Below are 23,062 nucleotides of genomic sequence, written 5' to 3'. Positions count from 1 at the left end.
TCGAGCCCAGCACCCTGTCAACGACCGCGACCAAAAGAACAAGCAATTTGTCCCGCCCATCCTAGAAATACTGTATTATTCCCTCGTCTATCCAATAATATTCTATGGCTTTTTCCTCCAGGAAGCCAACCCTTTTTGAAGTCCGCTAAGTTAACCGCCTTAACCACCTTTTCGGGCAGCGAATTCCATAGTTTAACTACTCGTTGAGTATATGTATAGGGTCAGTTTTGTAGCGCTCTAGAAATGTTAAATAGTAGTAGTAGTAGTCAGTTGGATCAAGAGTGCAAAAGATCTGTATATTATCATCATAGACATAGGGAGTGAAGTCCAAAGATTGTAGGAGGGGCTGTTTCCTGCTTTCTCTACATTTTCGCTGGCTCTTCTGCAGTTCCACAGCTGGCCCCACCCCCAGTAAGGTCATCAGGAGCACGGGGTGAAGACCAGGAGGATCACTCTAGAGGGAGTAAGATGTTGGCTTCTTCCAGCGCTGTGCTGGAGCAGTTTGAGGCTGGTTTCTGCTGAGCTGAGCCATTTTGAAGCTGTTTCCTGCTTTCTCTGCATTATTGCTAGCTCCCCTGCCGTTCCACAGCTGGCACCGCCCCCAGTGACAGGCGCGCGGGGTGAAGACCAGGAGGGATTATGCCAGAGGCCTCTATTGCTCCTTTGGGCATGTTGGGACATGGGAGTTTATTCCTGATCTGTTAGTAAGTTCTGCAGTATGTGTATTATTTATTTATTTGTAACACTTATACCCCGCACTTTCCCACTCGCTAGCAGGTTCAATGCAGCTTACATAGTACAACAAGTTTACAAAGCCACTTGGACTACTGTAACGCTCTGTACGCAGGCTGTAAAGAACAGACCATTAAAAAACTCCAAACAACCGAGAACACGCAGCCAGACTCATCTTTGGAAAACCTAAATATGAAAGTGCGAAGCCCCTAACAGAGAAACTCCACTGGCTTCCGCTCAAGGAACAAATTCAGTTCAAGATCTGCACAACCGTGCACAAAATCATTCACGCAGATGCCCCACTCTATATGCTAAACCTAGTGGACCTACCGCCAAGAAACGCCAAAAGATGGGCCCGCAAATTCCTCAATCTGAATTTTCCCAGCTGTAAAGGAGTGAAATACAAACAGGCTTATGCTACGACCTTTGCATACAAAAGCACACAGTTTTGGAATGCGCTACCCAAGACCCTGAAAACCATGAACAATCTAACCAGGTTCCGCAAAGCTCTGAAAACATACCTCTTTGACAAAGCTTACAAAAGTCACCCTCAATGATACAAATCATCCCTTAAACCACTCAAGCACATCTAAAACACTTATCACACAACCTACCCAACTCCCGTCCTTCTAAATCCTCTTTTACCTCGGCTTATGATCAACTGTATTTAAATCATGTATTGACTTTATCATAACCTTACTCTGTAAGCCACATTGAGCCTGCAAAAAGGTGGGAAAATGTGGGGTACAAATGCAATAAAATAAATAAATAGAATGGATACAGTTGTAATATAATGAATGAAGAGGTGGTCATTTGGAAGTGGGTAGGTGAGAAGGGCAAGGGAGGAAGATGGTAGAAGTAGGGGAGTGGGAGGCAGGTGTGTAATGGGATTATCAAGTTGTTTAGTATGGGAGAATGTGTAGGGAGGGGTTGGAAGAAGGATGTGCTTGGAAAGGATTAAATAGGGGAGCATATTCAAGGTTCTGTCATCATAGTCTAATCCGGGTAACGTATAGATTAAATCAGATCATTTGTGTAGGCTTGCTTGAAGAGGTAGGTTTTTAACAGCTTCCGTAAGGGCAGAAGGTCATTGACTATTCGAATGGATCTAGGTAAGGCATTCCAGAGTTGGCTGCCTATGACGGAAAAGTTGGATGCGTAATATGTTTTGTACTTAAGACCTTTGCAATTGGGAAGATGTAAATTGAGATAAGTTCGAAAAGATTTAGAGCCGTTTCTGGTTGGAAGATCAATTCAGCTGTTTTGGGTAATGGACAATATGGGGGTATACCAAATTGTCGACCTCTGCAGGCTGAAAGAAGTTGGGATAACTTAATTTTTGTACTGCTTCTTGTCAGGCTGATAACATTTTACTCCATTTTGTTGAGTCAGGGGTTGGTAAATGCAAGGTCTGTACGAAATAAGACTATGATAATTTTTGATCTTTTGAGCCAAAATAAACTTGATGTGCTTGCTGTAACTGAATCTTGGCTTGAAACATCTGATGTTGCCTTGGTGAAATCATGCTGTCCTAAGGATTACACATGGGCTTGGGCATATAGGGTATGTACCAAGTCTCGACTGTTGTATCTCATAACAACCCTATCTTAGGGGTTACTGGGGTTAGCAATTTTTGTCCAGTTGCTTCATTACTTATGCTAGCTAAGACTACAGAGCAACTGAAGGAACATGTCTTGATCCATTTCAGTATGGATTTTGCAGTGCACACAGTACATTGGGCGAGGTACATAAGGGATTGGATAAACATGTAAGCTATACTATGGTCTTACTTGATTTGTCCGCCGCAGTTGATACCCTCAACCATCCAATACTGCTGAAGCGTTTGGCAGCCTGTGGCATTGTGGGATCTGTACTGTCTTGGTTTGAGTCTTGTCTGATAGGAGTATCCCGCTGCAGGTAGGAAGTGAATTATCTAAAGTGCAGAAAGTGACTTCTGGAGTGCCCCATGGCTCAGCTGTGGCTGGAGTATCAAGCAAGACATATGATGGTTAGTAGGGTACAGGGGCGGATAGATGGGGGGGGGGGATAAGGGATATTCTCAGTAGATGGAGACGAAGAGAGAGAGGAGTAAATATAAATTGAATAGATAGAATGCAAATATATAACTGTAAATGTAAGAGGCCTTAATACCCCACAGAAACGAAAACAGATATTTGGGGAAATGCTACGTCTAAAGGTGGATGTCGTATTCCTCCAGGAGACACATCTGAAACGAAATCATGAGCACTTGGTGAGGCATAGATGATACCCACTGATCCACTGTGCCTCCAGTACAGATGGCAAAAAAAAGAGAGGAGTACTTATAGCCCTCTCAGGTAACTTTCCCTGGATGATACATCACACGGTGAAAGATGCAGCAGTTAGATATATATTGCTAGTAGCTTCACTGCAGAATAAATATTATACTATGGTGTGCATCTATGCCCCAAACGAAGGACAAAGGGTATTTTGGGGGGAACTGGAAAAGATAATTCAAAAACACGCAAAAGGCCAACTAATAGTGGGGGGAGTCCTCAACTTAACCGTAGACCCTCGAGTAGACAATTCTGGTGGGGAGGTGGGCTATGCTAAAGGAGATAGGATGGCATTAAAGGCATGGATGGCGAGATGGGGAATGATAGACCTCTGTCGGGTGCAACATGAAACTGTAAAAGATTACACATTTTATGCGCCAAAATATAACTCATATTCAAGGCTGGGCGATGGAGAAGTTAGAGGAAATTTGAAAACGGTGGCCATACTGCCATGTAGCTGGTCAGATCACTCGCTGATGACCATGACTCTGAAGTGGTCTGAGGAAAAAAAAACCCGTAGATGTTGGAGATTAAATGAAGCCATGCTGCTAGGTCCCCAAAATGTAACGCAGATAGAGCAGTATATAATAGATTGCATAAAAATCAATGACACAGAGGAGGTCAGACCCACTAGTCTCTGGGAAGGATTAAAGGTGGTTGTGAGAGGACAATTAATAGCATTACAAGCCCACCTACGTAAGAAAAAAAATAGAGCCAGAGTCTGCACTCCGAAAAACGCTAGACAGATTAGAGAGAAAGCACAAAATAGATCCAACGAATAGCAATGTGAGACAAGAACTACAATAGGCTAGACTACAACTGAATGAAACGCAACTGGCAGATATTACTATACAACTTCAACAAGCACAACAGGAGTACTATGAATTTGGGAATAGGACAAGTAGGCTCTTAGCATATAAGCTTAAGAAATAAGCACAGCACAACTGGATTACCAGTATTGTCAACCAGGCAGGAAATCGTTTTACACAAACAGAAAAAATCCAGGAAATCTTTAGTGACTTTTATGAGCAGTTATATCAGAGCAGACCGCATCTCAGCAGGACGTAGAAAACTATGTGCAGGGGACAGCATTGCCAAAACTCACAGGGGAAGAATTGGAGGTGCTAACTCAAGCTATAACTTTAGAAGCGATCACAGAAACAATAGAAGACCTCCCTAATAATAAAGCACCAGGACTAGATGTGTTCCCTGCGCGTTTCTACAAATTATATAATAAGTGGCTAGCCCTGATATTGTTAAAGGCCGTAAATTCCTTTGAGACTCAGCAAGAGCTGCCATATTCCTGGAGAGTGGCGGAAATAATACTTATTCTGAAACCGGGTAAAGATGCCTCACATTGCGGGTCATATAGACCAATTTTGCTTTTGAATATAGATTATAAAATCTTTACAAAAATTTTGGCACGTAGGATCCAGGGGCTTCTGCCTCGCCTGGTGTATGAGGACCAGGCTGGATTTACTGCAGGCAGACAGACCTTCAACAATGTCAGAAGTCTGGTACATGTGACTCAATACTCTGGAGAGGACCCATCTTCCTCAGTACTATTGTTTTCGGTCGATGCCGAAAAGGCATTTGACTGAGTGGAATGGTCCTTCCTTTTTGAGGTATTGATAGGCCTGGATGGCTTCAATTGTTGTATACTAATCCAATGGCGATACTGAAGGTGAATGGGGCTCACTCTGGGCCGCTGAAGCTAGGTTGGGGAACCAGACAAGGTTGTGCGATGTCACCCCTATTATTTGCATTAACAATTGAACCATTAGCTAAACGTATTAGAGAACAAGGGGATATAAGGGGTGTAGTCAGGGGCATGAGGGAGCATAAGATCATGCTGTTTGCTGATGACATTCTGTTGACCCTGGCACAACCCCAACAATCGCTACCCTGTGTAATGCAACTATTAACACAGTATGGTTCAAAATCGGGCTTTAAAATCAATGCCTCTAAATCAGAAATGCTCAATCTTACAGTGCCCCCGCAAGAAATTCTGCGGCTACAGAGGGAGTTCCCCTTTAAATGGGCATCTAAAGGGATCAGATATTTGGGAGTGACGATTACCCCTAAATTAGAACAGCTATACCAAGCAAATTACCCTCAGAAAGTAAAAAAGCTATTTATGGAATTGGTTAGGTGGGAGGGTCTAACAGTATCATGGATTGGAAGAATACACGCTATAAAAATGATGTTATTGCCCAAACTCCTATATCTGTTTATGGCACTGCCAGTACCAATCCCTCGAACCTTCTTCCTGCAATTGAACAGAAAACTATTTGCATACATTTGGAACAAACGGCCACCTAGGGTGCGCAGGACAATGATGTTCCAAACACCAGCTAAGGGAGGGATGGGAGTTCCCAATTTTGATCTATACTACCAGGCAGCTCAGCTATGAATAATGGCAGATTGGGATCCAATGATTACTAAGAAATGGTTAAACTGGGAAAGGGCGTGGATGGGAACACATTTCTTGGGGGATATTCTGTGGAAATCAGAGAGAGAAATACTAGACACAATACATCGGATACCCACAGGGATAGGACACTTGCTTCATACATGGTTGCAAATACAAAAAAAGGTTTTCCCAGAAAGGAAATATTTCCTCCAAATGGCGATTAGAGGAGCGCCGGATTTCCCGCTAGGAGAGACAGAAAAAACTTACCAACAATGGGCGTTTAAAGGATTATATAAACTAGATCAGATGTGGGCTAAGGGGGAGATAAGGGATTTTGGAGAGTTACAAGAAGAATATGGATTGGAAAATAGAGACTTAGTGTTCTACCACTGTCTGAGGAATTATATTCTGAGAAGGGCAAGGGAAGAGTTAGAACTTGCAGAAACGTGGCTCGAAAGGGCGCTGAGGGGGGAGGAAGAAGAGGCAGTGTTACTCAGCTTTATAAAGCCTTGCTGCTCCTCTCAACGCCGCAGGATTTTTATACTGAGAGATGGGAGAAGGCACTACAGACTAGATTCTCCCCGGAATGGTGGGCGGGTAGTTATAGATATCTGCTAAAACCCTCCATCGCCCAAGCCTCAATCGAAAATGGATATAAAATACTATATTGGTGGTATTACGCACCCGAGAGGCTACATAAAATTTACCCCCAGGTCCCCGCAGAAAACCGGCTAAAGAATCAGTAGGGCCGCTGGACGACGGTGGTGTTAAAGGGGCGATCAGGGAAGACAAAGCTGTAGCGGAGAAATTAAATGAATTCTTTGATTTGGTCTTCACCAAGGAAGATTTGGGAGGGATACCGGTGCCAGAAAAGGTATTTGAAGCGGACGAGTCAGAAAGACTAAATGATTTCTCTTTAAACTTGGAGGATGTAATGGGGCAGTTCTGCAAACTAAAAAGTAGTAATTCGCCGGGACCGGATGGTATTCATCCCAGAGTATTAATAGAGCTGAAAAATGAACTTGTGGAGCTACTGTTAGTAATATGCAATTTATCCCTAAAATCAGGTGTCGTACCGGAAGATTGGAGGGTGGCCAATGTAATGCCGATTTTTAAAAAGGGTTCCAGAGGAGATCCGGGAAATTATAGACCGGTGAGTCTGACGTCAGTGCCGGGGAAAATGGTGGAGGCTATTATTAAGAATAAAATTACAGAGCACATACAAAAGCATGGGCTACTGAGACAAAGTCAGCACGGATTTAGTGAAGGGAAGTCTTGCCTCACAAATCTACTGCATTTTTTCAAGGGGGTGAACAAACATGAGGACAAAGGGGAGCCAGTGGATATTGTATATCTAGATTTTCAGAAGGCGTTTGACAAAGTGCCTCATGAAAGACTCCAAAGGAAACTGGAGAGTCATGGAGGCAGTGTATTATTATGGATTAAGAGCTGGTTAAAAGATAGGAAGCAGAGAGTAGGGTTGAATGGTCATTATTCTCGATGGAGAAGGGTAGTTAGTGGGGTCCCTCAAGGGTCTGTGCTGGGACCGCTGCTTTTTAACATATTTATAAATGACCTTGAGATGGGAGTAAATAGTGAGGTAATTAAATTCACAGATGACACAAAGTTATCCAGGGTCGTCTCGTCACGGGAGGAGTGTGAAAGATTACAAGAGGACCTCGTGAGACTGGGGGATTGGGCGTCCAAATGGCAGATGAAGTTCAACGTTGACAAGTGCAAAGTGATGCACGTGGGAAGGAGAAACCCGAATTACGGCTATGTCATGCAAGGTTCCGCTTTAGGAGTTACGGACCGAGAAAGGGATCTGGGAGTCATCATGGATAGGACGTTGAAATCTTCCGCTCAGTGTGCTGCGGCGGCTAAGAAGGCGAACAGAACGTTGAGTATTATTAGAAAAGGGATGGAAAACAAGCATGAGGATGTTATAATGCCGTTATATCGCTCCATGGTGCGACCGCACCTGGAGTATTGTGTTCAGTTCTGGTCGCCTCATCTCAAAAAAGGTATAAAGGAATTGGAGAAGATGCAGAGAAGGGCGACGAAAATTATAAAAGGGATGGGACGACTACCTTATGAGGAGAGGTTAAGAAGGCTAGGACTCTTTAGCCTGGAGAAAAGGCGGCTGAGGGGTGATATGATAGAGGTCTACAAAATAATGAGTGGGGTAAAGCGGACAGATGTGAAGCATTTGTTTATGCTTTCTAACAATAATAGAACTAGGGGACACAAGATGAAATTAGAATGTGGTAGGTTTAAAACAAATTGGAGAGAGTTTTTCTTTACTCAACGCGTGGTTAGACTCTGGAACTCATTGCCGGAGAAGGTAGTGACGGCAGCTGGCCTTGCTGAGTTTAAAGGGGGTCTAGACAGATTCCTGAAGGAAAAGTCCATTGATCGTTATTAAATTTTGGGTTTTTGCCAGGTTCTTGGGGCCTGGATTGGCTGCTGTCGGAGACGGAGTGCTGGGCTTGATGGACCTTTGGTCTTTTCCCAGCGTGGCAGTGCTTATGTACTTATGCTTATGTTAGAGGGAATGTGGAGGATGTGGAACCTTCTTACATATATGGTGGGAGTGCCCAAAAGTACAAGCGTACTGGACCCAGATAACTGAACTGGTGAGGAAAGTAGTGCAGGTGGAATACCCACGTCAAACAGAAATATGCTTATTACATTCAAGGCTCCGGAAAAGCAAGAAATATAGTCATAAGTTGGCAATACAATTCTGGGTGGCAGCAAAGATGGCATTGGCAAATGCCTGGAAAAAAGTAGCAACACCCACCACTAAGGAAGTGTTGGCTAGAGTTGATTATTTACATCTGATGTCGAGATTGATGGCCTTAAGAAAAGGCCAGATGCATATCCATCAAAAAATATGGCAGGTACATGAAAATGTAAAACAGGACTTAGTATAGCTCCATAGGCTGAGGAGAAATATGTCTAAAACAGATATTTTGTTGGTGACAACTGACTCTACAGTGTCTTTTCCGTCTGAGATGTTAATATTTGATACTGTGATGTCGTTCTCATCACAGATTTGTTCTGTGGTGAAGAACTTTTTTTTTTATTATTATTGCATTTACTTAGTAAATTATAGCTCATTCCACTGAGTGATTTTCAGCAGGTGCTACAATGTTTGATTCTATTTGATTCTATCAGGTTTGGATTACAGTAGTATTTGTTATATTGGACTGCCTGGAATGTTGAAATATGATCATATTACCCCCATGCTTTCAGAAACTGAATTGGTTATCCATGCAGGATAGAATAGCATTCAAGCTGTTGATGATGGTTCATTATTGTGTGCATCATGACTCCTCCCAATACCTATTGGATTGTATTCATGTGTACTGTCCAAAGCGAACACCGGTCAGAAAATACTTGCCTGCTGGAGATCCCCCATTTTCCAGTTTTTTATTTGGACGATACAAGGAGAAGAGCTTTTTCTATAGCAGGCCCGACAGCGTAGAATAAACCTCCTGGAACCCTTAGGATTCAAAAGAATTAAGGATTGTTTAAGAAACTACTGAAACAGCATCTGCTGTTGCAGGTTAAACAATAACTTTTTGATAGCTGAAAGACACAGCATAGTGCAAGCATGTCTATTTTGAAGTATTGAGGTTTTTTTTTGTGATGTTTTCTTATGTATGTTTATCTGTGTACCGCTGTGGATAAGGGCTGTATATAAATATTAATAAATGAAATGAAAGAAGTTGAAGAGAGGAGGGGCTAAAACTGACCCCTGTGGAACCCCGAATAGAAGTGAGGAAACGTTTCATGTAGCGCTGATAGTTTGTACTGTGTACAAACAGTTGGACAGGTAGGAGGTAAACCATTGAAGAGCAGTATCATCCTAACTGATGAAGTTATTGAGAAGAATAGTGTGATTGATGAGATTGAATGCTGCAGATAAATCAAGAGAGAGCAGAAAAACCAAGGTGGTCTGATCTAAATGGTAACGTATGTATGTAGTAAAGCCAAGGAGGGATGTTTCAGTGCTGTGATGAAGACAAAAACCTGTTTGGGGTGGCGAGCTAATGTTTTGTCAAGGAACTTGAGAAGTTGGGAATGGATAGTGGGTTCTGCGCCTAGTGGTTAGGGTGGTGGACTTTGGTCCTGAGGAACTGAGTTCGATTCCCGGCACAGGCAGCTCCTTGTGACTCTGGGCAAGTCACTTAAGCCTCCATTGTTCCATGTAAGCTGCATTGAGCCTGCCATGAGTGGGAAAGTGCGGGGTACAAATGTAACAAAACAAAAAAAAAAAGATTGGCAATTGGACGGTATTTGCTACAGGCTTGAGTTGGTTTTGATTGATGCTTGACCTTTGGTCAAATAGTGGCTTGCCTCCAGGAAGGTGGGAGGTAGCCTTATTCTAAGCTTGCAGCGATCATAGGCTGGATATAAGGATAAAGTGATTCAGATATTTTTTTTTTAATGACAGCATAGGGTCAAGAGGGGCGCGGTTGTTTAAGAAGGAAGAGCACAGGCAGCTCATTGATTCCATGACTGAGGTCCTCTGCATCCCAGCACCCTTCCTGGAGGCCCCCTCAGATGGTTACCCTGTTCTGAAGGGTTTTCGCAGGCCCCACAAAGTTCTATTCTCTTCACAGGACTCTCTTCAAGTGGGAAGTAATGGACGATATGTTCCAGAGTATCAGGCTTTTGGGCAGACTCTACTGTTTGCCTCAAAAAGAATTGGATAGGATGTTGCAGCCTCCCTACCCCCAAAGATGGATTTACTGGTGATCAAAAAGATGACAATCCTAGTCGAAGGGAATTCAGCGCTGAAGGAGTCCCATTACAGGAACGTAAAAAAGCTACTGAAGCAGGCCTTAATCTCATTAGTGCTGGAAGTCCAGGGCCACTGTATGTGGAGGCCACATAACACATGCCCTCCTGCATTGGGTTAAACAGTTCCTAGAGCCCCTGGAAGCTATGTTCTTGGAGTCAGTGGTGTCTTTTCTGACAGGCACCCTGTATGGCCTCATCCACATCTCCTCCCTCTCAGTGGCTTCGGAGGTAGTAGTTCACCAGTGGCTATGACTTTGCCTCCATAGCGCAACTCAGCAAGCTGCCTTTTAGAGGTCGCCTGTTCTTCAGTGAGGATTTAGAAAAGCTGGTGAAGAACCTGGGCAAGACAAAGCTGCAGTATCTTCCAGAAGGCTGACCATGGGGGCCAGGCTCAGGACAAAGGATGGTGGATGCTTCCACTTTGAGCGGCACCCTTCAGGTTTTTGTGATTGCATCCAAGACACGAAAGAGAGTTCCCTTTTGGAGGGCAAGGGAGACTGACCCCTCACCCTCTGCAGCTTCTGGTAGAGAGTTCCAGTGAAGATCAACTGAATTCCTTAGTGATTCAGTTGGGCAACAAGATCTATCTCTTCTCTCACAAGAGGACCAGCATCACTTCCAACCAGGGAGTTTTGGAGGTGGTGAACCAGGGTATGTCCTAGAATACGCAGAACCTATTTCTGACACTTTTATATCATCACTTTGCAGTTCCACAGGTAAGAGAGGTGGTTGAGTCTACTCTCCAGCACTTGGCTCCACAACTCCCAGTTTGAACAGTGTCCCATCAGGAAGAAGCCTGAGGGTGCTACTCCATCTACTTCTTAATACCCAAGAAGGGCAGTTCCCACAGGCCGAGCTTGAATCACAATCGGGTCAACGCCTCCTGCCGTTATTATAATTTCTTAATATATCGCTAAAATGCCAGTAGCGTATCTGAGTGGTTTACAATACTACAGTTATGAGAGGGATAAAGGTGAGAGAGGCCTAGGAAAAGGTAGGGAACAAGACAGGTTAGGAGTCACAACCCAAGAAAGGGATCTAGGTGTCGTCATTGATGATACGTTGAAACCTTCTGCTCAGTGTGCTGCTGCGGCTAAGAAACCAAATAGAATATTAGGTATTATTAGGAAAGGAATGGAAAACAAAAATGAGGATGTTATAATGCCGTTGTATTGCTCCATGATGTGACCGCACCTCGAATATTGTGTTCAATTCTGGTCGCCACATCTCAAAAAAGATATAGTGGAATTAGAAACGGTGCAGAGAAGGGTGACGAAAATGATAAAGGGGATGGGACGACTTCCCTATGAGGAAAGGCTAAAGTGGCTAGGGCTCTTCAGCTTGGAGAAAAGGCGGCTGAGGGGAGATATGATAGAGGTCTATAAAATAATGAGTGGAGTGGAACGGGTAGCTGTGAAGCGTCTGTTCAAGCTTTCCAAAAATACTAGGACTAGGAGGCATGCGATGAAGCTACAATGTAGTAAATTTAAAACGAATTGGAGAAAATTTTTCTTCACTCAACATGTAATTAAACTCTGGAATTCGTTGCCAGAGAATGTGGTAAAGGCGGTTAGCTATGGAAAAGTCCATAGACCATTATTAAATGGACTTGGGGAAAATCCACTATTTCTGTGATAAGCAGTATAAAATGTTTTGTACATTTTTGGGATCTTGCCGGGTATTTGTGACCTGTATTGGCCACTGTTGGAAACAGGATGCTGGGCTCGATGGACCTTTGGTCTTTCCCAGTATGGCAATACTAATGTGCTTATAATTGAGAAGATGCAAAATAAGGAGAGGACGTTCACAGATGGGACAATAGAGGGATGCTGTATAGGTTGGGATAATTAGAGGAAAGGCAGTGGTGCCCCACCTAAATGGGTGATGTCAGTAGACGGATAGTTCAAACACTTGATTTGAATAGCCATGTTTTGAGCATCTTTTTGAATTTTACCTTTAATGATTCAATACGAAGTTCAAGAAATAGGGTGTTCAGACTTGTGGACTTGGGTGTTAAAAAAGAAAATCTCTGCGTCTCTTGATATATCTAGTCGTAAACTTAATGGAGGGAGACAGTGAAAGCCAAACCACTTGAGAAGATCTCAGGGAATGAGAAGGGGAGTAAAAATACAACAGATCTGCTAAGTATAATGGGTTATCAGTAATACAAAAAAAAAAAGTGCCTGGCATACTAAGATCAGAATCTTATAGTTTATCCTGAATGTAATCAATACAGTGTTCTTGAAATAGTAGCAGTGACTGGTTATAACGAATAGTTTTTATGGATGAGTTTAACTGTTGTAGACTGTACCAGTTGTACCCTGCAAAGTACGAGTTTCAGTTCACTATAGAGCACACTATAGTAATCCATGTAAGAAATAACTAGTGTAAGAAGTAATGTTTTAAGACTGGCTGAGTCAATGAAGGCTCTTTCAGAACAAATTCAATGTAAAGCAAAGCATGCTGAACTAATGAAATGAAAGCTTTTAATCCAAAGATGACTCCTAGAATGCAACAAAAAGGCAACAAAATGTCAATATCAGTAGCAACAGGATTCTTATTAACCAATATATCCCCCAGATAAGGGTCCAATGCAGTTTACAAATTGATAGCAAAAGCATCAACCATACATCAAAATAAAATAAGCAACCTAAAATATTTTTTAAAGATCACAAGCTACCAAATAAAAAAAAAATAAGGGAAGAAGGGCCATCTGACCTCGGGCAAGGGAAATTTATGGCCTCACATTTGGAGGAATTCAGAAAAAGCCAATGTTCAGCAAGCCAATTGGTAACTGCATTGAGACAAGTTTGCTGCAGGGTGTGATTATCTGAAGTAAGGTGGTGTAACGTATTTAAATGTCATTCACATAACAGTATGGCTACAGCCCATGGGTTAGATCAGTAGTGGCATTGGAACAATTAAGATATTGACTAATAAAGGTGCTAATAAAGAGCTCTGAAGAACATAACTCATTTCCACATGGAAATCGCTTCAGTTCAGCTGGGCAAGTCTTGACTTCTCCAGATCTAACATAAGACTATTTACACATCTCTATTCAAGAACCTCACAGACGGTTCCTCCATTTCTGTATGTTGAGCAGACACTGCAGTTCAAGGTCCATTCTTTCAGACTGGCAACAGCTCCCTGGACATTCACCAAGATGATAGTTAGTAGTATTGACCATCTGCACAAACGGAATCTAAGTGCATCCCTATCTGGATGGCTGGTTGATACAAGCAGACTTGGCTAACCATCCCAAGAAGACCACATCCGAGGTATTCCTGCTATTGGAACATCTGGGCTGGGTGACTCTGTCTTTTCTTTTTGAAATATTGTAATACTTGTCCTTTCTCTTTCCAGTTATTTATGAATTGTACACCACTCTGATGGTTTTTTTATGGGCAGTATATTAAGTAAGAAACAAACTTGAAATTTGGTGAATCATGCCAAAAGTCATTTAACATCTTCTCAAGAGCTAGAATACTTAAGTAATTTCAATATCAAATGGGGGACTGTGTTTCTTCTCCAGTAGTGCTTACTCAAGTTGCAGGATCAGAAAAGGGACCTTTGCATCCAAAGGATTCCACAGGCCTGGGTTTTACGCGCCAGAGTGCTTTTGTATCCCATTGCAGTAGATGGTCAAGAATGCTTTTGCATCCACTGCAGCAGAAATTGCTATCCCACTGGGCACCTCTGTCCCAGGACTTCATGTTGCATTTGATTCAACTAGAGGGTGCATCAAAGCCTGACTTGGGTGGGACTTGACCAGCAATCTGTTCAAGGGGATTCACCTAGAGCTTCCCAACAATGCGAGCCCACCATCGGGGGGCAGGTGGCATAAGGACAGTGGCCCTTTCTGGAGTCTTCATGGCCCATCAGTTGTCTGGAAGCCATTTCCATTCTCAGGAAGGACTGTTGATATACTTCGAGGTATGGCAAATATTTGAGCATAGGATCTTGGCTTGGCACATAAGAGATTCTGGATTTCTTGCAGAGAGTGCTGGAAGAAAGCCTAGCACCTGAGTAAAAGGACCCCCTTAGTTCCCTGTAAAAGCTTTACACCAAAGAATCACCACCTGCTGCCAAATAGGAGAAATACACTTTGATTAATGCAGGAAAATATTAAATACATTTTACAAGCTTAAAACACACTGTTTCTTCGCAGAGGTAATTTGGATTCCTCTCAAATGCAGTGGACTTTGATCCTGGGGAACTGAGTTCGATTCCTGCTGCAGCTGCTTCTGACTCTGGGCAAGTCACTTAACCCTCCATTGCCCCTGGTACAAAATAAGTACCTGAATATAAGTAAACTGCTTTGAATGTAGTTGCAAAAACCTCAGATAGGCGATCTATCAAGTCCCATTTCCCTTCCCTTCCCTTTTTGCCTTTCAGACTGACTCTGTGCTGTTTCAGGGTCCCAGCAGGGGCCAGGCATCCTCTAAGTATTCCATAGGGTGGTAAATCAAAGTGACCATTGAGGCAGCTTACATCATTTCTGGGAAAATAGTTCTACTGGGCCTCAAGGCTCACTTAATTCAAACCCAGGCAGCATCTTGGGTAGGGTAACAAAGGGCTTGCACCTGAAGATATCTGCAAGGCAATGACTTGGTCATTGCTGCATTCTTTTGTGAAACACAACAAGACTGATTTTCAAGCCAGAAGCAGTGAGGCCTTTGGCATAGCGGTGATTCAGAGAGCCTTTTCTTCCCTCGCCCAGTAAGGTACTTTTACACAGTCCAGACCAAATGGGTTTAGTTTGGACTGGTCTAGCAGGATGAAAAGCAAGGTGAGATTATTCATACCTGTTAATTTTCTTTCCTTGAATCCTGCTAAACTAGTTCAGGACCTGCCCAAGAAGACTACAGCAGGTGGATTCAAGAAGACTACTTGGGCTTAGCCTGCTCATTTTCTCTCTCTCTCTCTCTCTCTCTCTCTCTCTCTCTCTATCTCTCTATCTCTCTATCTCTCTCTCTCTCTCTCTCTCTCTATCTCTCTATCTCTCTCTCTCTCTATCTCTCTCTCTCTCTCTCTATCTCTCTCTATCTCTCTCTATCTCTCTCTATCTCTCTCTATCTCTCTATCTCTCGATGTACCGAAGTTGATTTGAAATGTTGCAAAAATTGAATGGGGCTCTAAAATGGTGGGTAAAAAGGTGAACCTATTGCTACTTAGCATTGACATGCTGGAGAAGTTCAAGCTGCACCAGCCTTCATATTGACATCACTGGAATAGTTCAGTATCTTTACATCCATCTACTGGTAGGGGAACATTTCATTGGTCTGGAGTGGTCTAGTAGGATTCAAGGGAAAAAAAATTAACAGGTATGAATATTTTCACCTTAATTAGCAGTAAGTACTGGGCAAACTGGTAAACTACTCCAACTCTGCAGTTAGCCTGTTACATGCTAATATCTTCTATAGGGGCACTGCATTATTACTGTCACTAACTAATAGCTCCTGCAGGAAACATTACTTCGGTTTTGCAGTTGTATAGTCACTAGCATGCCAAGTGGAGAATGCCACTGCAGTAATTTCTGTGTCCTTTAGAAAGAGGTTTTACTGTAGCTTTTGCCATCTAGCCATTCACATGGTTGCTTCTCTCTCTGTAGGAATTCCACCAAGAGCTCACTCCCGAGATTCCACGGAGTCTGCTGATGGGCGTGGCACACCCACCGAGAATGCAGTAGCGATTCCACGCATCGAGAAACCACCTGTTTTACCGTTCTTTAACCGACCCTCTGTCATAGGCCTTCCCCGTCCCCACTTGCCTCTTCCACCTCCAGTTCTTTCCACAGGATTCAACGTCCCACCTCCTCCTCCACGACTCCACTATCCACACCTGATGCCCCCTCCCCCGGGACTTCCACCCCACATGACGGTACCACCACCGGGGGCAGTTCCACCTGCCCTGCACCTCAACCCTGCCTTCTTCCCGCCACCAAATACTGCAGTAGCACCACCTGTGGATCTTTACAACAAGGCAATGCCTGACAATTTTGGCAAGATGTCACGCAACCCTTATTTGCGAGCCAGGTAAGACTATCTTGCGAACCTTATAGCATGCTCTAGGGAACTTGTTTAAAGATACCAAATACAGTATATGTTACGTGTTATCATCCTTTATCTAGCCATAAATGTAACTCCAAGGGTACAGTGACTTTAAGAATCTGCGAAACAATTTAACTGGGCAATTGATCTGTCAATCACACACCAGTGAAATATACAGTGTGTACCAATTTCTGGGATGGGAAATATGAAACTGTTACTGGCTACATGGGCATGTATATTGCTGATACGATTATGATGCTTTTCTCTGCTTCTTTCACTGGAGAGTATAAACTTGTACAGCAATGCTGTTTAGATACAATCACTTAAAGTTATAGGGGGTGGTAAAATAATTGAACATTTAGATGCTATAATCCCATCTTTGTGCTTTTTTTTTCCTTTCATTTACTTTTTTTCTTCCACTTTAAATTTTTATTATTATAATAACTCTGCAGCATTCAGTTTCGCAAAGAGCACAACCTGCTCACATTTGCCCATGCAGGGGCTCATAAATACTGAACCTCTGGAACTAACTTATCCACTATGTATACTGCTCCAAAACTCATGGTATCAAAATAGTCCCATAAACAGTATCCACTTCTCAACTAAACCGTGCAACCCTAATATACAACATCCCCTTCCCCACCCCTCTAACCATCTCCAACCCCACTCAACTTAAAAGCGCCCCCTGGTTCTTTGGGACACTCAGGCATATTTTCAAAGCGCTTAGCCTTCCAAAGTTCCATAGGTTTCTATGGAACTTTGGAAGGCTAAGTGCTTTGAAAATATGCCTCTCTCTCTCCCCCTCCCATCCCCCCAACCCGCCCCCTCCTGTAATACTTCACGATCCTAAATCCATGTCAGTCACTGTTGTAATCGAGACCATCCACCCTTATGTTACAGTGCCCCCTCCCTGCGGTATGCCGTTAGTCACTTCATTTGTATTAACTGACCCAATTTACATTTCCTGTCACCAAATGTCGGGAGGTCTGCCCTCTTCCAATGCTGTGCTATGAGGCACTTAGCTGCTGCCAACCCCCAGCGCAACCATTTCCGCTCCTCCCAAGAGTCCCTCTCATTATATAAGCCCAAGAGGCACACCAAAGGGCTGCACCCCAAAGACGATCCAATCAACTTTTCTAACGCTTTCATAACAGCGTGCCAAAAGGGCACCACCCTGGAGCATGCCCACTATATGTGTATAAATGAACTCCTTTGTGAATTACACCTCCAACATCCAACCGGGGTACATCCGCCTCCAATCTCTCAGGTGTGTAATACCATCTGGATAAAACTTTATATGCATTTTCCTGCACCAAATCTGTATATAGGGAAAATTATTTCCCCCCCCCCCCCCCCCCCCCCCCCCCCCCCCCCCCCCCCCCGCAGCACAGCCCTGAAATTCACAATGCCTGCTTGCTCCCACCACACAAAAATAGCATTTTCTCTCCCTGCCCAAATTGTGGCTTCCATCTCAAAGGCGCCAGTGTCGACACCCTATCAGCAGTGGCGTACCAAGGGGGGGGGGCGGTCCGCCCCCGGGTGCACGCCGCTGGGGGGGGGGGGGGGCTGCGGCGCACGCCTGCTCCGAATTCGCTAAACTTCGTCGCTCGTTCGCTGCAGCTCCCTCTGACCCGGAACAGGTTATTTCCTGTTCCAGGGCAGAGGGAGCTGCAGCGAAGCGAAGTTTAGCAAACTCATTTAGCGGGGGGGGGGGGGGGGGGGCAGCACCGAACGCCAGGAACGCCACTGCCTATCAGATTGTTCCCATTTCCTCCGCACTTCTCCCCACAATTCCACCAAATGCCTCACACATGGATTCTGTATCCCCGCCAAGATCACCTCCACTCCTTCAGTAGTCCATAAATAAGAGCTCATCGGCCTGTGCAGGCTATACGATTGCTCCAACTGGCTAGCAGGCTTAGTTATCCCCCTCTCCCAGTCCATAATCGTCCTCAATTGGGCAGCAACATAATACCATTCAATATTAGACACTGCTCTACCCCCCCCCCCCCCCCTCAGGGACACCCCATAACGCTTGTCCAGCTAAACGGGGATGCCTACCCCACCCCCATATAAACTGTGACACCAACCCCTGCAGTTGTTTAAATGTCCATTTTGGAACCGCCACTGGCAGCGCCTGAAACAAAAATAACAATCTAGGCAGCACGTTCATCTTCACCACTGCCATACGCCCCCACCACGAGAGCCACAAACCCTTCCACCGGGACAGCTCCCCCTGAATTTGGTCTGTTATCTTCCCATAATTGAGACTATACACCCTACCCAAGTCCCTAGGAATCTGAATCCCCAGATACCAAATGTGATGCTTGGCCCACTTAAACGCAAACAATGCTCTCAATCTACTTTTTTCCCCCTGTTTCAAAGAAATCCCCATTAGCTCACTTTTATCCATGTTCACCCTTAGGCCAGCATATCATTCAAATTCCCTAAAAATCTCCAACACCACAGGTAGTTTCTGCTCAGGATCCACCACATAAAGTAGCACATCATCCGCAAACAAAACAATACGATGTTCCATCCCCCCAACCCTAATACCCCGAAAATCTGGATGCTGGCGTATCAGTACCGCCAACGGCTCTGTGTACAGGGCAAAGAGGAGGGGCGACAAAGGACATCCCTGCCTAGTCCCTCTACCTATTGGGAAAAAGGAAGTATATCCCCCATTAATATTAAGGCATGCCTTCGGAGCTGTATACAAAGCTGCCAGCCAAGCCCCAAAATTGTCACCCAGGCCCATGTGATTCATTACTTCTCGCAAAAACCCCCAGCTTACCCATTCAAAGGCCTTCTCTGTGTCTATAGCCAACAAAGCTATACTGGACCGGGATCTTTGTGCCTCCCATATTAAATGGAGAAAACGCCTTATGTTATCCCCTACCTGCCTCTTCGGGATAAACCCAGATTGATCTATATGGATCAATTATGACAACACCCTAGCCAACCTATTAGCCGGGACCTTGGCTACTATCTTTGCATCCACATTCAGAAGTGAAATAGGCCTATAGGCACCACAAACCACAGGATCTTTTCCTGGCTTAGGCAGAACCGTTATCCCAGCCTCAGATGTAGATACCGGTAGCCCACTACCCTCCAACGCTCCATTTCTCACCCTCACCAAGAGGTCTCCCAACTCCTCCACAAAGCATTTATAAAACTTCACCGAGTATCCATCTAAACCTGGTGCTTTACTATTAGGTAGCCGTTTTATCACACCCTGTACCTCCCCTAGTCTAATGGGTTCCCCAAGCCTGAGCCCTTTCAGATTCATCCAAGCATGGTAAAGAGATCCGATCCAAAAACCGAGCCATATGTACCGTCTGTGGTTTCTCAGAAGCACTATAAAGTTCTTGATAATATTTCACAAAACAATTTCCAATGCCTGAGTCAGCATAGTGCCATCCTCCCCTCTCATCCTTCAACCTCTGAATAAGGGAACGCCCTCTCCGCGCCCGCAAATAACGGCCCAACATTGCACTGGATTTGTTAGCAAACTCAAAATATTGTTGCTTGAGCTTAGTTCTCATAAAATCCACCTCTGCCATCTGCAGTTGTGCTGTTTCCCTCTCACTTGCTTAAGTTCTTCCCATACCTGCGGTTTAGGGTTTCTTTTGTGCAGCTGTTCTAAATGCAATAACCTCTTCTGCAAAATCAGCGAGTTCTGCCCTTTTTCCCTTTTCTTGCACGACCCCCATTTAATCAAAACACCCCTCACCACTACCTTCATCTCATCCCATAACACCCCATCTGTTACTTCCCCATTGTCATTAAAGCGTCAGAATTCTAGAATAGTAAGCTGAATATCCTCCCGCACTTTCTCATACCCAAGCAGTGATTCATTGACTCCAGACTCCTTGTCTCCTGCATTGGCCCAACCCAGTTAATTTAATCCACATTGGCGCGTGATCAGAAACACAAATGGTCTCTATCTCCACAGCCCCCACCATATGCCATCTATTGCAATGCACCCATAGCCCATCTATCCGGGAATACATCTGTCCTGCATGCGAGTAAAAGGTGTAGTCCCACTGTACCTCATGTAACAACCTCCAACAATCCACCACCTCCAACCCCTTCAAAAATTGTAACAATGCCTTCCTCCCAGGGCCACTCTGCTGCCCTCCTCCTGTTGAATGATCTAACCTTGCATCCGGGGCAATAGTAAAATCCTCTCCTAACACAACCTGCTCTCCTACACATCCCGAGATTTCTTCTTTAAATGTTTGAAAAAATTCCCTCTACCCCACATTCGGAGCATAAATGTTAATCAATGTCAGCTCCTTCCCCTGCAAGCACCCTCTGAGGCCCACACAACGCCCACTAGTATCTCGAAACACCTCTTTAATCAAGTTTGTCTGATCAAAATAGCCACTCTCCCCATCTTTTTTGGCCCTATTCCCTGATGTACCACCACTTCCCAAAAAGGCCTACAACGCAGCAAGTGAGTGTCCCTCAGCCTACCCAACTCCTTAAGTATTCTACTTCGTTTCCCCTAAGTATTTAGCCCATTTACATTCCATGTACCCACCAATAAGGTCTCTACCCTCCCCTTGTCCCCTCTCCTCCCCCAAAGGCGATCTCTGCCCTCCCCCCTGCTCCAAACCCACACTCCTCTGCTCCAACTTATCCTAATCCCTCCCCCACCCTCCCCTACCCTGTAGCTTATCTCTCTGTCAGTAGCTTATCTCTCTGTCAGTAAATCAGCCATCCTACGAGGAATCAACGCACACTCCCGGGGCTTTAACCTCTCCAAAGCTAATCTCTGTCCCTCACATCACCCTACTTACACCCACATCCATTACATTCATGCATCCCACACTCCTCCACCCAACCTCCCCACTGATTCAAGCAATTCACCACAAGTCCACACAAATCTGTGCTCCTTCAGGAAGCTTGCTTGTTAGAAGTCTTCCCCTGATCCACCACCTTCTGCCACGCCGAATCCGCTCTGGGTTCCCTGGCGGTCTCTCTTAACTCCTTCTGAACGGGAACATCTCTGCACCCCAAAGAGTACAGTGATGACCATGCCTCATCCGGGGTCTTGACTTTACGCGATTTACCGTCCACTGTTAGCAACATCCCAAACGGGAAGAGCCACTTATACCGGATCCCCTTTGACCTCATAAGTATCATGGCTTCTTGGAAGGATAGACGCTTTTGCAGTGTAGTACAGGCCAGATCCTGAAACACTCCAATCTTGCAGTTTTTCCAAATAATTTCTTTTTGCTGCCTTGCTTTTTTTTTTTTTTTTTTTTTTTTTTAATTTTTCAATTACATCAAGTATTATATCTTGAATACAGATAAAGACGATTTAGTATCTTAAAAAAAAAATTTTTTTAAGAATATAAACATTATAGAAATAAGTATAATTAACAAAGAAACCATTACTCGTCTATAGTCCACAATAATAGGGGATTATCACAATTTTCAGGAAATCAAATAAGATTTTTTAGAAACCAACTTCTAAATCAAAACATGGTGGCTAGTATAAGCATTCCAGGCAATATAAACTATTTATGGGATTGAAGCTGGTAATGGAAGCTGTGAGTCTCTCAGCTTTGCTTCTAAAAAAGAGTTCAGTTGGTTTGCCTCAAAAAATACATACTTAATTGAATTTAATTTTATCACACACTTGCAAGGAAAGTTCAGCCAGAATAATGCTCCAAGTTGCATTACCTTTGGTCTCAGTTTGAGAAATTCTTTTCTTTTCTTTTGCGTAATTCTTGAGACGTCCGGATACATTCTAATATTACACTCTAGGAAATCTGGTCTTTTATTTAGAAAAAATTGTTTGAGTATCCAGTCTCTGTCCGGTTGAAGTATGAAAATCACTTTAAGTGTAGCAGTTGTTAGACCCACATTGTCTCCTTCAATAATTTGAGTCAAATTTAAATCCAAAGATTGGGCATTTACTTCCTCTCTTTGTACTAGATCTTTCTTCCGAGATGGTTCTATATAGAAAATCTTTGAAATTGGTGGATGTGATTTTTATGGGATTTTTAGAACCTCTGTTAAATACTGCTTGAAGGTTATCAATGGAGAAATGGCGACCTGCTTAGGAAAGTTTATCAGTCTGAGGGCATTTGAACGTTGGTAATTCTCTAATATTTCAATTCTATTTTGAAGATGTAAATTTTCCTTAATTAAATTAACTTGTATTTGTTGAGAATTTTTGATTACTGAAGAGTTAGTTTCCACATGTTTGCCCAAAGACTTTAATCTCATGTCCATTTCCACAATTTTTTCATTATCAGATATGAATTTCTTATTTAACTGAGTAAACTTTTGAGTAAATGAGGCTTCTAAACCTACAAGTGCTTCCCAACTGTTATCCAACGTTATTTGTTGAGGCTCTTCAGGCAAAAACGACTTACTTAGTGTATCCGTTGTAGGGGTTGAAGTTAAAGCTGGTTGACCTCCCACTGTTCCGCGTTCTTCCACAGGAACAGCTTCTCCTCCGCTCACTTCTGCTGTATCCACAGCAGGGTTCACCGGCATCTCAGGCGTCGACTCAGCACCCGCGCCAGGAAACCCCGTCGCGTCCTGCGCATCAAGGGGTCTCTGGTCCGAGTTCAGCGCCATAGCCGGCATGGGAGGAGGAATCCTCATCTCGGGACTAAAAGATGTCTCCTGTTCAAGCTGGGGGAACGGCAGACCTCTCCCTAATCCCTCCAGCAGCGAACCAGTCCCCGTCGGTGTGCCCGGTAAAAGGAAGCGATCCATTG

At 43.9% G+C, this 23,062-nt stretch overlaps 1 protein-coding gene across 2 annotated transcripts in view; it reads left to right on the top strand.

Moving 5' to 3' along the window:
- CPSF7 (cleavage and polyadenylation specific factor 7) overlaps nt 1-23,062 on the top strand; it is a 132,834-nt gene that overhangs the window by 57,718 nt on the left and 52,054 nt on the right. For both annotated transcript variants that reach the window (XM_030201165.1, XM_030201164.1), the window contains exon 5: nt 15,881-16,304. In XM_030201165.1, coding sequence (XP_030057025.1) covers nt 15,881-16,304 — 424 coding nt within the window. The remainder of the gene's footprint in view (nt 1-15,880; nt 16,305-23,062) is intronic.

This window comes from Microcaecilia unicolor, chromosome 4 (assembly GCF_901765095.1).
Source record: "Microcaecilia unicolor chromosome 4, aMicUni1.1, whole genome shotgun sequence".
In the NCBI taxonomy this organism is placed as follows: domain Eukaryota; kingdom Metazoa; phylum Chordata; class Amphibia; order Gymnophiona; family Siphonopidae; genus Microcaecilia; species Microcaecilia unicolor.
This window is presented reverse-complemented; position numbering and strand designations above follow the sequence as displayed.